Raw genomic sequence first — 15,922 nt, forward strand, 5'->3', positions numbered from 1 at the left:
AGGTTTTAAAATGAGCTTTGATAAGCAGGACCCTTTCAGCATCCTGAAAAGTCTGAATGCAAGCCCCATTACCTAGGAATCAGTATGTCCCAGCAACTATCCTCGCTCCTATTCACTTATGTGAAGCAACCTTTGCAGCCACTTGAATCATGCATGTCTGCCTATGCAGGGGGCTGCTGCTGCCTGCTGGCTATGCTTTAGAGCTGGAGGGCAGCAAATTTTCCTAACCTAGCAGGCCAAGTGCTATTGGGGCTGCTTCCAAGAGGAGCCTGCTCTAGATCAAGGGCTTGTGACACTTTGTACATTTTGGGAAGCATCCTCAGCTGTTGTAAACTGACATGGCTCCAGGGAAGTCAATACAGCTCTTCTGATTTACACCAGCCAAGGATGTGGCCCATATGACATTGATTCACCTGCTACTCCAGCTGTCCTAGTCTTATCCTTTCATTTATGGGCCTTGCTTAGATGTCTGAAGCACTGCTTCCAATGGCACCCAAAACCAATTTTGTTTTGTGATTAAATGGACTTTGGCCATAGGCCTAACCCTCCCTGTATAGTTCCCATTAATTCTGGATATCCAAATCCCTTAGGCAGGTTTGAAAATCTCATCTGTTTCTGTAGCATGCACGCAGGAGGTCTATTATGGCATTGATCTTTTCAGGAAAAAAAATAGCAGCTAGCTGTGGAAAAGGAGAACAGCCAAACTGCACCTGTCCAGACAGTAATTCCTGTAGGTTTGCCATAGTTTGAGTGGTTGAGAGCACTTACTAGGACTATTGGAGTGTTACCTTTTGTTCAATTCATTTTCCCTTTCTGCAGACAGCTCAGTTTTTAGAGATGGTGGGAAAATGATTTGGGGAAAAATTCAAAATTTTGAAGTTGTTTTGGGGTTCAAAATAGACCCATTTTACACTTCTTGTGAAAACTTTCTATGATTTTTTTTTTGGGGGGGGGTCCAAAAGTTCATTATCAATTATATTTAATTTCAAACATGGGCTTTCAGTGAATGAAAAATATCAACAATGATTCTGATATAAATTTCAATAAAATATTGATAAAAACATTCTGGGAAATTTTGTGCAAGGAGGATGGTGTCAATGAAGACAAATTTTTGCAAAGAGTTGAGCTTTTGAAAGAAGGCCACCTTTCAATGAAAAATGTGTGAAAAATCTCAACCAGCTCAGTCAGTCTCATTGTCACCTACCCCTGGATCGTCACTTGATTAGATGGAAACAGGCCAATGTCCTAAACATTTCTTTGATTTTTAGGCCAGATTTGAACAGTGTGTTCAAACCCCTTGCACCGCCCCATCCTCTGGTCATTTGGACAGAAGGACATACTGTGGGGGGTTGAGAAGGGTTGTTGAACTGCTCATGACTTCTGCCCTGTGTGACATAGTTTCAAGTCACGTCCAGAGCTGATATCTTCCAGCAAGACTTGGGCCTCCCCCGACCCTAAGAGCTTATGTCAATGGGAACTTGGCTTAGGCAATCCTCAGCATCGTGTAATCAGGTTTTACAGTCTGTTGCCAGCACAATAAATCCTTTACTACAGTAGTTGTCTAGCATTTTCGAACGCTGTCCTGAAAAATAACAGGACTATTATGGGGGAACTGGTTAACCATTACAAGTTTGTGCAAGTTCTACTGAAACCAAAGGTCAAATTCAGAGATGAACAAGTTCTCGGTGAGTAAACCAATTGGTACCACCAGTCACACCCAGAGCTTTAGCTGCCTCACTTGTATTGTGTTCGCTGTTCACTGCTAGGGCTGCCCTGTCCTCGTGCCACTGTCAGCTCTCCCACCAGCCTGATCTTACCACGCTGCTGTTTAACTATGTCCAGCTGTTACCCATCTGCTCTCAGTTTGGATTTAAGTGCTTGTGAAAGGATATGGATCAGCAGTAAAAACTGAAGCCCTTTCTCCATCAAACAGGTACAGAAGTTCAGTCCTTGGCAGGCTGATTAGTCAGTTGCTCTGTCAGCTGAGATTATGGTTTTTGTTATATGGACACCTTTCTTATTGGAAATGGGGCAGAGACCATGGACTCATTCCCTCTACGGATCACCTGTTGTTGTCGTCATCTTCTTTCTTTCAATTGTGGGCGAATTCATTGCATATTAAACCAATAGTAGCTGAGCTAGGCATAATGCATGTGAGCACTCTTTGAACTTTCCCCATACCTTTCTGCCAATGCATCATCTTCCTGATCCAGCAGCAACGGGGCCTCTCAAAATGTTCATAAAGATCTGAAGTGTTGTGTAGCAGCTTTTATGCTGTCCACTTAGCAAAGGACATAACAAGGCAACTCATAACGGAGATCTAATCTGGATCTGAAGCCAGGGGTCTGTTTCTCTAGCTGCAGTATGCAAGTAAATCCCCTTGCTGTCAGTGGCAGCTGCTTTGTATCTGTGGTGGGAAAACAGAGCTTCCGGGAGCCCAACAGTAAAAAGCCAGTCCATCAATTCACAATGCCACCCAGCACCCATATTCTGTGTCATTCTGTGTGTGCTGTTCCCTCGTACTAAATCCTTGTGCTCAGCATAATTAAAAGAGGAGATGAGGATGTAATGTAGTCTAAAGTCTAGGGCACTGGACTAGGAGTCAGGAGACATGGGGTCTGTTCCCAAGGTCACACAACAGAGAGGGGACGTTGTTTCACCTCTCCCCTCCATTAGACTCCTGGACTGTTTCTCACTATGCCTTTGATTAACTCCCTATTGCTCATATTAAATCCTCAGCACATTGTACAATGGAGCCGCAGTGTGCTACTGCATTACACACAATAACAAAGTGATCAAGGACATGCAGAATCTGCAGTGGAAATGCTGGGTGAGTTGGCAGCAAGAAGGGGATTTAAATCCAGGAATTAAAACCCATGGTATCAGACGAGGGATGTAGCTTCAACCTGCAGGTGTGGCAGGGAATCTCCGCCTGTGTAGGAGAGATGGAGGCCCAGAGCTGGAGAGCAGTGGTGGTGAGCAATAAAGGCTTATCTGGAGCCGTACAATGAGAGATATCATTGCATCCAAAGGGACATTGTGCAAGCTAACAAGGACTTCACTCCACTCTTCTCTGGGATAAAAGAAATCCAGTTGGTTTCTAGAAACTAATCCAGGCTGTCAGCTGGGCACACCTCTTATGGGCTCACCTGATCTTCCCTCCAGCTATGAGGCCAAAGGAGCAATGTTGCTACCAGACTGGATTTCACAACTTTCCAAGCTCTTCTGGGTAGGGAACTTTGTCTTGTTCTTTGTTCGTAGGGTGCCATCCAGAGGAATGGTGTAATAGTATAAAATGGAGCGCCTGATTCAAAACCCAGAACAGTGAACTAGACTTTTCCCCTGGGTTTTTTATAAGACTCTACCATCAGATCTGATCTGTTACAAGATTGCTAGAGAAAGGAGATATATCTGTATATATGGATCGGTAGCTAATAAATATAAGGAGTACCATATACTGGTACCTAAGAATACATAGCATTGTTCATAAGGCAGAAGGCTTAATAAAGTTGTTGCTGTACACAACACATGGCTTCTTGACTCCAGCTCTTACTACAATTCTTTCATCCAGCGGTGACATTGTAGCAGGGAGGAAACAAATGGCCCAATTCCTTCATCCCTTTTTACATCCCTGGGTGCTCCGATGATTCTGCTTTCTATCCACACTTCCCTCTTTGGTTAAGCTTCTCAACATGTGCTTCTTTCTAAAGCAATAAAGTGAAGAAGATTGTGTTGTTCGTGATGGAAGACTGGATCATTTAGGAGGTTTGTAGTTTAAGTTAAGCTTAACATCAAATTTAGTATTTCTTATTGAAAATAAATTTTTTGATTCAAGTATGACTTGAAGGCCATTGTGCCAACAGGATTTCTTAATAAAACCTAGTTCTGATAATTTTTCATCAGCAGATCTCAAAGCACGTTATAAAAAAGGGTCAGGGACGTTATTTATCCCCATTTTACCTATGGGGAAACTGAGACACAGGAAGGGGTGGCTGCTGTTTTGAGGCTTGTGCCTGGAAGTAGTTTATTTTATCCATAACTTTCTGTATCATCAATTACACTTAACTCTTGAATAGCCCCAGCCCTGTGAAGCATCATGAGGTTACACAAGAGTTAATTCTCTGGTGTGTATACACACAGAGAGAGACCTGGGTCTTTAAGACATTCCCAATTATTCTGGAAATCTATCAAATCCCTTGGGGTTAGATGCCAATAATAATCACTGGATAAGTGGATTGTTTTGAGTACTTAAGGCTTAGAGGCACAGCAGTAACTGGTAGGTAGATTTTGACTACTGGCTTATTAGGTACCTAGACAACGAGGTGTAAATCCCACTGATAAGCCACCCTTAGAATTACAGGGTCCACAGAAACTAAGCCAGTGGTAGGCTGGAGAGTGGTTTGGTTGGAGACAGGTACATGAATCTCTAGGTTCTTAGGGGAGATGATTAGTGGAGAGCTGGTTCTCAGCTGTCCCTCTCACAGGGGCTGTCAGCTGTGCAGCCTGCATCTGGTGCTTCAGACTCCCTCTTGCTTGCACTGTGATGTGCAAGTGACTGGAGGCATTGGGATATCACTACCAGTGGGGGCTCTCCCAACTTACTCCAGCTGAGGATCTGCTCCCATTAGTTCAAAGTTGCCTCCTCTCAGTTCTTATCAATGTTTAGAAAGAAAGCTCCAATCTGTTCGTTAGTGGTTTGGCCTTAGCTATAAATCGAGGGGCCCGGTACTTTGCTCTGACATTGTTGTCCTTGTTATCTTGTCTGTGCCCCCAAAGGGAGGCAGAAGAGTTATTTAGGGCTGACCTCAGTGGAATAAGAATGAACAACTCGCCTTTCTCACTATTTTTTTCTCTCTCGGGTTATTGTTTGTTACATCAGATCATCAGAAGAGGATATCTAATACTCCCCAGGCCGTAAGAATATTTTTGAGATCATTTCATTGCTCAGTTACCAAGCATGTAGACATAGTAAATCATCGTAAATAATAAAAGGATAAGAGCGTTTAACAGCAAGGATAAAAATGGATCTTACGTCATTGTTTCTCCAACAAGGTCAATTAAGATGGTTCCTGCTTAACTCTGAGTCACCGATCTGCCATCCCTTTGACTTACATCTCAAAAAGCACCTGTGTTTCACTCCTAATTAGCACTTCCAGCATCCCTCTGGCTGAATCTAGTGTGTTATATAGCAATGTACGTACACATCTCTCTCTTTGTCAATGCGGGGCAAACCTCTAAAGGTTTGGAGGTTGCGTTAGGGTTGGATGAACCAACACTCTCAGATGAATTGGATCCAGGGTTTGACACTGGAAATTTAGATCTGAATCCAAGCTCTTCAAAATTCTAGGTTGTTCAGTGGCAGGGTTTGGTTTTTTTGGCTGGTGGGGGGAGATGGGTCCATCTCTAGTTAGGTTTTGAAAGCAAAACTCCTCCATTCACAGTAGAGCACAAACATGACTTGTGCATGTACAGTACCCAGCGAGTATATGCAAGCCAGGATTTGTGTGCACATATTGACATGGTCATGCACAGATCCCAATTCGTATCTATGCAAGGCATAGATACAAATATATAAAGGGTGTGCAGGTTGGAACATTCGGCCCCCAAAGCTCATTTTATTAATCTAAGTCTACAAAACAAGCTGTATAATGATTGTCATGTGTTTGCTTAGTTTGTAATGGCAGTTGTATGTTGAGAACTCAGCAATGCTAGCTCAGCATGACTTCTGTTCTGTAGTCAGTGTCCTTATATATTTTAACTATGAATCCTTATGTGATCTCTCTAAACCTAGTTAGTCAGCAAAATGGGGCTGAAAATCTCTCAATCAGGCATTTTCATGAGATATTTGATACTTTCTGCTTTTGGCCAAGCCAGAAATAGCTGCAGACCAGCTTTTCTGTCGGACGTTTGCGTGCAGTCCCAAACATAATAATACCCAGCTGCAAAGGAGCTGGACTATTGAAACCTCATAAAGAAAAGTCCAGAACATTTTTTTAGCCTCTCCAAAAAAAAAAAATTGAGCTTGGTTAGAATTTTGGGTGATGGTTCAGGTCAGTTCTATTTTTATCCCAATCAGTCCACACGTGCTTATGTGAATACCCACACCAGCAGCGTGACACACACTCGGCAGTGCTTCAGGTCACCGATTGCCATTGTGGAGCAGCAAAGCCAGCTGTCACGATTTATTTTTTTTAAAGATGTCACTGAAGAATAAAAACATGCCATTATTAAAAAAAAAAAAGTACTTGGACCATTTTTTGTTTGCTAAAAACAAAGTATTTCCTAGGAAATACTTTAGATATTTTCAGGACAAAATCCTCTTGAATAAAAACTCGAACCATGTCATTGCACTGATCTGTGCAGTGATTTGGGCCTGATCCAAAGTTTGTCGTACTCAACAAACTGATTCAGCGAGATACATGCCACTTTTCTCTCTCTATAATTTCCCACTTTTACTTGTGGCTCCTCTGGAGAGTGCACTCATGTACCCGGTGCTGTAGACAGCTGTTGCTGTGTTAGCCACCGGCTTGCCTGTATCTCTGCTCAGAGCAGGTCTAGACAGAGAGAGTGTCAACAGCAGGTGCATTTTTTATTCCCATCAAAATCACTGTGTGTCCCTCAGTCGATAACATGTGTTGGTTCCTATATAAGTGCACTTGGAATGACATCCCGCGGCTGTTCATGGTCATCCCTCGATGATCCCGAAGTCAGCTGCAACGGCTGAACCCTGGGCTTCTGGATCTAAAAGTAGGAAGCCACCAACGTTTGAGCCAGAAGACCAACCCCATTCGTGCGGAGGCGGTAATTGACTCACAAACCTGACTTGGGCTCGTGCTAATGTTCTAAAAGTAGCCGGGCAGACGGCATTTTGAAGTTGTGGCTCGGGCTAGCTCTGGAAGCGGGGTGGGCTGCAGAGCCTGAGCTCCGGGGTAAGCCGCAACTTCAAAATGCCGTCTGTCTATCCAGCTATTTTTTAGAGCAGGAGCACAAGCCCAAGTCTGTTGACCGGATTGGGAGACTTGCTGCCATTGGCTGCGTAGACGTACCCCATGTGGTTCAACCCCTAGAGATGGACAAAAAGACACATTGGCTAGGCTACCACTCCTACCATTACTGACACCACTGGAACTGAACTTGTGGTAGTAATCGTGGGGCATTTAAGAAGGGGGAAAGGATAGTGAAGGCAAGGCCGAAGCAAACTTCTGTTTGGTGTTACAAGTAAGAAAAAAAGACATCTCCACTAACGCTACACGAGTAAATGTGCAATTAATACCACTTTATGAAGGCAACAAATAAGCCTGTTCCCTCGGACACAATGGATTGCTAAGTCAATGTTCTGTATAAGGGACAAGTTGGAGACCTTTTGCCTTAACAGATCCCCGTTGTGTTTGCGTCCTGCCGGCAGACATGGGGCCACGTCTGGGTTTGGAGATGAGAAAAGACACAGAAACCAAACCCAGGATGCTAGACCAGAAATATAATCTTTATTATTAATATGTGAGCAGCAGCATGACTCTGAACTGAAAAATAAATTGTTTTTCTTTACACAGACAGACAGATCCATCCACAGCAGCAGCAACGACAGTGAGAGAACCATTCATTGAGGCATTAGTATACACAAATATCAGTGAATAAACTAAAGGCTGAATCAGATGAATCTTCCTCCTCCTCCCTGCCCCAGGACGACTCCTCCCAGCATGCTTCATTTAAAGGAGAGTTAAAACAGTGACCAGTTGCTCGTTCATTCTCCACGTCATTCTTATACAAACTGCCTCCACATGTCATGAGGCCTGGGGAATGGCACTGTGGCTTTCAGACCTGACCCCACAGAGCATTTAGGAACATGCTTCACTTTAAGCACCTGAGCAATCTCATGATGGGTGTGATCCAACACAACTGAAGTCAATACAAAGATTACCACTGGTGGGATTACCTATGTGCTTAACGTTAAGCTTGTTCTTAATTGCTTTGCTGAATCAAAGCGTCAGACACTCCTGCTAAAGCACCTTTGACCACTCGATGTTCCCTTTACTCAGCCTGCTTGCGTGCTGGGAGAGGAGAGAAATGGGACAATGGAGCTACAGTAACTATATATATTTAGTTGTTTCTTGTATTTGAGCAATGTAAAATAATTAAAATCCTCCCTTTTGGAATGAGCGCCCTCACTGGTAGGATGGCAGAATGCAGGCTAGCGTACCCTTTTGAGTTATTATCGCTCTGTGACTGAGCAGGCAGAGCCCGGAGGCCCCCCCCCCCAGAGTAAGTCTGAGAATGGGTTAAATGAGTGATGTGTGGTGTTTGCATTAAAACTCCTTAATAAGTCCCAGTGGGAGGTAGGAAAACAGAGCTCAACTGTAGAGTTGGTTTCTTCTGCCCTCCTTCTAATTATCTTTATCCTAGGGAAAATACAGTTTAGGTATTTATAGCTTGGGCTAACATGTTGGTGGAGTTTTCCTTGGAGCTAGAAAAGGCTGTTTGCTGCTAGCTGTCAGACTCCATTTTGGGTAAGATGGAGGGGGCCGATTGGCCAGACTCCATTGGGGTGGGGGCTAAGGGTCTATAAAACTGGCTACAGGGCCCAGGAAGGTCACTCCACATGAGGAATTCAGTCTAGTCAGAAGGCTGCTCCAGTTCTGGGGTGATGGTTGCGGTTAATATAGCTCAGGAGTTCACTTCTACCCGGGAGGCTGACAGCACTCACAAGCTCATCCCAACTTGGAAGTTTGGTGTGGCTCAGATGCTTGTTCCAGCCTGGAAGTTTTGTTTAGCTCAGGAGCTTGTTTTAGCTGTTGGCGTTTACTCCAGCCCAGAGAGCCCAGCCCAGTTTTAGAAGATTAATTTGGGTTAGGAGTTCAGCTCAAACTAGGACCTGGAGCTGGTAGGATTCACTTAGAAGCCTTTTTGCCCTCCCAGGGGATTGAATACAGGGCAGCTGCTTCTTCATGAAGCTGCTGTTGGGATTTTTTTTTTTAATTAAATGAACATGTTTCCTGTGGGATCTTAAATGAAAAATCCCTTATGTCCAACATTTGTAATGGTCTCCTGACTTCTTGTGCTCTTAATTCCATTAATTGCACTTGAGTCTGACCCACAGCTCATGTGTAATGACTGTAGTGTGACACTGTATTGGGGACTGACCCAAAGCCCATTGTAGGCAATAAGAAGACTCCCAGTGACTTCAGTAGGCTTTGGATCAGGCCCTTAACCCTTCCATCTTCCATTCAAACTGGATCATCTCAAAATACAACCATTCCTCTTTAAATGACTGTGGAGATAAAATGGTGGTGGGCAGCAGTACAAACCCTAAGAGAGAATGGGCTGAAGCTATTGCCCAGGGCCTGGGGCTGAAAGCACAGTGGCAAAGTGCCGGAGCAGCGGCCATCTCTGTGATGGTGGAAGGAGGAAGCACCCAGTGGCAGAAGGGAGGGAAGGAACACAGTTTTCGTATTAACTGATTACATTCAGTGCGTCAATTAAGGAGTGAAGCTCGTCTCGCACATTCTCCAGAGAGTGGTGAATCTTCTGCGAGTTGTCCAGGAGCTCAATGCTGTGGGTGTACGGATCGTATTTCACCGAGAAGGGTCGCTTGATGCGTGCCGCGTAGCTTCTGTAGGGAGAGGGTAGAAGCCAATGTAATGAGTAGAAAGTGGCTGTGAGTGGGTTGAAAACAATGGGGGGCGGAGCATATGCTGCCATGAAATATCTTCAAAACGGTCTCTCTGCTTTCAATCACTTTCCATTTTAACTTTTGACAACTTCAAAAAAAAAAATCTGCGCTTGTCCCAACATCAAGGTTATCCCCAATGACCGTGGCAGCGATGTAGTCTTGGTATATCCCTAGTGTATTTCCATGTATTGGAGTCACTCCTGGGATAATTTGTTCCTGCACATTTCAGTGGGCTAAGATAACTCTGAAAACAAGGTTAAAATGTTGCCTTAAGTCAAACGTGAAAGTGAATTTCGTCTGGGAGGATGTTGGTGTAGATGACAAAGCACCATCCATTTTGGCATAGGGCAAAGTGACTAACATCCACAACCTCAAAAGGTATCTAACCAATTATTTTAATGGGAATTAGGTGTTTAAATACTTTTGAGGTGTTAGGGTGTTTGGAGACGGAGCGTTTGTGTTCATGGGGAAGTTTATGCTGGTAGAAGGCAGCATGTGAATAGAAACTGCTTCTCCATGTACCAGCATAACTCCTTGTGTGGACACTCTTATTCCAGAATAAGAGGGTCTTTTTCTAGTCTATCTTAGGTCACTTTGGAAGCAGTTTAAACTAAATCAGAAAAAAAAAACATACTTATTCTGCAATAAGAATGTCCTCATGACAAGATATACCTGTATAACTATAGTGATTTAGCTATAGCTGTATAATTAGATCAGGCTGACATCTCATGTAGAGAAGCCTTAAGCAAAATTTTGAAAAGCACCTTAGTGACTTCGGAACCAAAGTCCCATTGATTTTAATTGGGGCTTAGGCTCCGTAGGTACTTTTGAAAGTCTTGCCCATAGTTTATAGTCTGCTCAGGAATGGAATGGCAGCGAGTGTTGCAGGAGAGAGGTACATCTGGAGATCTGGGAACCAAGAGTGGACCATGGGGAAAGAGAGGTTTTGTTGTCAGAGCTCTGCGCATGAAGGGGAAGTTTGCACAGCTTCTCTGTACAGTGTCCTGACTCAAATCAGTACTTCACTCTCAATTAGTAACCCTGCACCTGACTCCACATTAACCCATTGACTTCAGTTGTAGGTGTAAATGCTCAGCACCTCTCAGAAATCAGGTCCATAGCTGTCAACCTTCTAAAACCCAAAATGTGGGACAAAGACCTAATAAAGATCACAGGATAAGTTAACAAACAAAAGCCAAGATTGTCAGAATTGGGTGTCTGAGGTTAGGTTCCTATGCCAATATTTAGGCACCTAAATAAGAGACATGATTTTCCACTACTGAATAAATATGGACTTAGGATCCTGACATTAGACATCCATGTTTGAAAAACCGAAAAAAGCTTACAGTGATTGGGGAACAAGTTTGTTCTACTAAAGAGAGTATTTTTGATGAGGCCCAGTTACATGAGTCATTATTGCTGATGGCAGTAATTGACACTAGTAAACAGGTAACAGCAAGTTCATGTGGATAGAGGTGGACAGGGGACTGACTGAGTGGGATGATGAGCACCCAAAGCATAAGAGAACTAGAATAACCAATAGTGTTAAACAATATTTTGCACATTTCACCTTGCTGCCAATATTTGACTGAGATCTGTAATACCTGGTTCACCTGCATCTTTTACTGATAGGCTTTATAGTATCAAGTAACATTTATCTTTCCTTAGGTTCTGGCACCCTCTTGTGGTCTTTAAAATGCCATTCACTTGCAGTTAATTTAGGGAAATGTACTATCTTCTCGACCTGGTTGAAAAATTTTCAACAAATCAGCATTTTCCAACAAGAAATGTCTGCCTGACTCAGAACAGGGACTGCCTTAATCACTAGGCTATTGGCTACACTCACATGGACGGGTCAGTCGGTCTCCCTTGGTATTTTTCCACAAAAATATTTTTTCCCAAAAAAGTTCTAGTTTTGTTCCAATGAGGAATGCAACTATATGTCGAAAATTTTCATTAAATGGGGTTCTTGTTTTCTGGCTAGATGTATTACCTTCCTCTCTCTCCTAACTATGCCTCTATTGATCACCGTTTTTCATTGTTACTCGGACTAGAATTAATAGCTCTTTGAAGGGTGGCTCAAGAGATAAAAAGAAGCTCTGACAGGGCACTGAAGGAGTTAACATTACTGACAATGGTGGTCTTATTGGAACTGCAGTGGTCTGCTGCAAATTGGGATAGGGAGAATCCTGGGGGAAAATATTAATAATTAGAAATGTGGGCCCTTTGAGGATCCATATCTCAGAACTTCTTGGAGATCTTGCTTCTCTTGGTGCATAGAAACACAACATCCCCTCGGTAGGTAGCTTCATGGATAACTAAATAGCTGCCAGATTGTAAAATCTTTTTGTTCAGCATCTACCATAATGGGGTCCTACTCCATAACTGGTGTGGTGTTGTGGAGTGCATTTCAGGGGCTGAGCTTCCCAGACAGTATGGACAGGGCACTGTGAAGCTCTTGTTATGCAAGGCTAGTTGGAACCTGCAGAGAATAAAGCAGATCTCTTGCAAACCTGACGCTTAGGCTCCTAAAAACCTTTGTGGCCCTGAGCCTGAGTGATCCCTGAGCATCACAAGTGAGGCTCCTAGATGCTAGGGTAATAATAATACTAGTGAAGTAACCTCATGTTCAACTCTTGTGTAATACCTCAATGGCCTTTCAGTAGGATCAGGCCTTAGGGTATCTTCCACCAGTGAGAGACATTCTAAGCAATCCTCTATCCACACATGTGGGTTTCTCAAAACTGCAGATGGATAATTCGTTATCTGGCAGTAAGAAAAGAAACCTCATTTCTTAAGGAAGGCAGCTGAGAGCGCTTAAATCTTGGTTACTGAGTCCTGAAGGCCTGGAAGTGATGCTAGAATATTTTAACATATTCAGGGGTTCCCTAAAGATTCTGGCTTAAAAATGGCAGGTTCTTAGCACATTATTTAAAATGAAGCATTCCACCTTCAAGATGTCCTGGGCTTTTACATTGTGTAATATTAAAAAAAACCCACCTTTTCTTTGCTAATGGCTAAAGGAAATATACATTTCCCCCGACACTAAATAGAAAAATGATTGTGCCCAGGAGAACACACTTACACTCAGTTTTTTGCATGGTCCAATAGACTATTCAGAGCGGCCCCCTACAGAGGAAGGAATACAGTCCTGCAGCACCTTCTAAACTGCAGCCAGATTCTCCTGCCCATCATGGGTGCTCACTACTCACACAGTTGTATGTTAGAGCTACCGGCCAACAGTGTGGTAGGAATAGGGCACATAAGCCTGAAGATCCCGGGGAAAACTGGGCCACAGACGTTGGGATCCCCAACCAGCCATGAGTCTGGTCTCTGCCATATGCTGCAATAACAGCATGGCTGGCAGATGTGCCATATCACCACTTAGTGTGGAGCTGGTCACTCTGTGACCCTTCTGATAGGAGTCAGGTAGTAGAGATAGAAGTATGCATTCCTTTAGCTCATTCAGTCCGCCCTCCATCTCACTGCAATTGACAGGTCTAATGCCTGTGAACGATTAAGGGTTGGACAGGTGGGCGCTGTGGCCTAGTGCTTTGAGCAGAGGTCTGGGAGTGAGAATTCCTGGGGTTTGGTCTTAGCCCTGCTGTGTGAGCTTTGCAGAATTGCTTTAACCTCATTGTGCCTCAGTTTCCCTACCTAAAACTTAGGCTAATATACTTACCTGCCTGTAGGGCCTTGTGAGGCCTAATTAATTATGGTTTCTAACGTGCTTTGAGGTCATAAATGGGGACTTTCAGCTAAAGTACCAAGTATTGTTATGAATGATGCAAGGAGGAAATCAGGCCATGATATAATTAACTGTGTGTACTTAGTTGCCCTGGTAGCATTTCCATTCTGGAGCCTACCTGAGTTTGTCTTTGGCATCACTGAAGCTTTCGGATACAAAATACACTGGCTGGTAGTTCTGATCCTGATAAGGCTGCACAGCGGCAGCATCTGGGTCAAAGTTCCGGACCTCCGGCTCCTCCGACAAGGAGTGCTGAGGAAAGCACGAACAAAAGCCAATACTTAAAGGAGGGGAAGGAAGTTTGTGTACATGAGAGAGAGAGAGAGAGAGAGAGAGAGAGAAATGCGGAAAGTAGATTAGCTAAAGAAACTGGAGGTATGCAGAGGGAAAAGGGGCCCTTTTCTGCAACGTGTCTGAGAAGAGAAGGACAAGGTAGGTTGAGACTTACTATTAGCTCCCCATAGGAGGATAGGAGCCCAGCTCCATAAGCTTTGATTATTCCATTCTGTTTGCAGAGCCCAAACTCCACTGTAAACCAATAGAGCTGCGAAGGCAAGAGAAAAACAAGCAAGGAGTCACTCCTCCTCCCCCTCCTCTTTATTTTCCTTTCACCGCCCCGCAGACAGTTCAGATCAGAGAACAGCCTTCCTGGGGCTGTTAGATGGGTTTGGAAGGAACCAGAGGGGTCACCGGCCACAAACCCCAATCAGATAACTCATACGCTTTGGAACACCTTGCATCTCTCTAGCCTGTCTGCCTACACTGTGCCCATCACTGTCATGTCTGACTTGTGTTGACTAATTGAGACCTTCTCAAGAATAAATCACGCCTTCATAGCTGGTCATGAGCTGCCTGTTCCCTCCCTCCCCCTTTGGAAGATCCGAGGGGCATGGTGCCACCCTGTTTGGTTTCACTGCTGGAGGGAGTGAGACAGACAGCGAGTTAATGGTCTTATTGGGGTCCCCAATAGTATGGGGCGCCAAGCAGTTGCTTGTGTTACAGGTGCTTAAGGCCAGCTAGTTCCGATGTGGTTCACGCATCTCTCTGGATAATGTACTAAATAATCTGGTTATATCACTGAGCATTCAGCAGCAACAAAATACCTTTGTGAATGGGCCTTGAAGCTGAACTTGGTTAGGCAGACTCAAAGGAAAGGGATATAACGTAACCCAGCTCCGGAGATTTCTTTTGATGCTATACAGTAAATCCCACATCTTTGACAGCATGATGCCAGTTGATACAGAACTGTGAGTGCCATTGTCCATGAAACGTAATGTGTGGCCGGGTGAGCTCTGCTCAACCTTGGCCTTTTGTAATTGACCTCTATCCCTGTGAGTGAGGTAGACTGTGTTCACAGCATGCACTTCAACAGGCGCTGCAGAGCCCCATGACTCGGCCCTGCATGTTTCATGGGTGTTAGGTGACGCTCTGGAGAAGGCCACCTAAGAGGGGAACCAGAACTCTGTGTTCTCCACTCACATGCTCCAGTGGTGTCATGCAGCATGCCGTGTGGGAAACAAGCCAACAGAGGCTCCCCGGTGACACATCTGCCGTTTGGCCTGAGCGAACATGAGGGGAGAGACAATGAAGACATCTGGAGACAGGACATTAGTGACTGATCTTAAGGCCTCTACCGAACCTATATGTAACTCAGGAGAAACTGTCCCATTTCCTAACTAAACCACATCCTCCTGAATCATCCCAGCCACTAATACCCAAGGAGGAGAAGGAGCTCACCAGTTCTGCTAAGGGAACAGGGTTCCCTTCAGAGTAAAGGAAAACTTACCGTTGCAAGTTTTTCAATCTCTTCCTCAGTGGCTCCCAATGATGCCAGGCCAATATCCTAGGAAGAGAAGGAAGAGGGTTAAAGAGTAGACATGGTTTGCACCCAGAGCCGTTTCAAACCAGTCAGTTTCGCTAATGGCTTTGGCTTCTGGCCTGCTCAGATGTCACTCATTTGATGGACTTCTCACACCACCCGCTAGTCAGCAGCTCAGAAACCAGCAGCAGGGTGGCACTAACCTAATTCTGAGCTCGGCCTGTAGCAGCTGCTTCGGTATCATTTCCTCTAGCACCTCACGCTACAGAGGCTGAGAGTGCAGGGGGAAGAAGCATGATCTCGTGGTTAAATCACCGGGCTGGGATTCAGGAGATCTGGTTCTATTTCTTGGTTTGCCACAGACTCCTTGGGCAAGTCACTTAATCTTTTGGTCCTCTGTCCCGCATCTATAAAAGAGGAATAATACTTCCTTTCTCTCTGTCTTGTCCATTTAGTTTGTAAGCAGAAATGATACCACACCTCACATTCCAGGCCCTTGATGGCCTATCTCCACCTCCCTATCCTCTCTCATTCAGTATCAAGATGTCAACTTCCGCCTCCAATCAGCGAATGTCAGGCTGTGTCAGCCATGTGTTACATTTTCAAACAAGGACCTTCATGCTTTCTTCCAAGCTGACCCTCCTGCTTGGGAAGAGCTCCCCATAAACATCTGTAAAGCTGCCTCATT

The 15,922-nt window shown here is 44.4% G+C and overlaps 1 protein-coding gene across 2 annotated transcripts in view; it reads right to left on the bottom strand.

Moving 5' to 3' along the window:
• Positions 1-9,447: 9,447 nt before the first annotated feature.
• The window catches only part of TH (tyrosine hydroxylase), a 30,203-nt gene continuing 23,728 nt past the window's right edge, over positions 9,448-15,922 (bottom strand). For both annotated transcript variants that reach the window (XM_077820031.1, XM_077820030.1), the window contains exons 10-13: positions 15,202-15,258; positions 13,864-13,959; positions 13,534-13,667; positions 9,448-9,607 (exon numbers count right to left, since the gene is read on the bottom strand). In XM_077820031.1, coding sequence (XP_077676157.1) covers positions 9,448-9,607; positions 13,534-13,667; positions 13,864-13,959; positions 15,202-15,258 — 447 coding nt within the window. The remainder of the gene's footprint in view (positions 9,608-13,533; positions 13,668-13,863; positions 13,960-15,201; positions 15,259-15,922) is intronic.

Source organism: Eretmochelys imbricata, chromosome 6, assembly GCF_965152235.1.
Source record: "Eretmochelys imbricata isolate rEreImb1 chromosome 6, rEreImb1.hap1, whole genome shotgun sequence".
Taxonomy (NCBI): domain Eukaryota; kingdom Metazoa; phylum Chordata; order Testudines; family Cheloniidae; genus Eretmochelys; species Eretmochelys imbricata.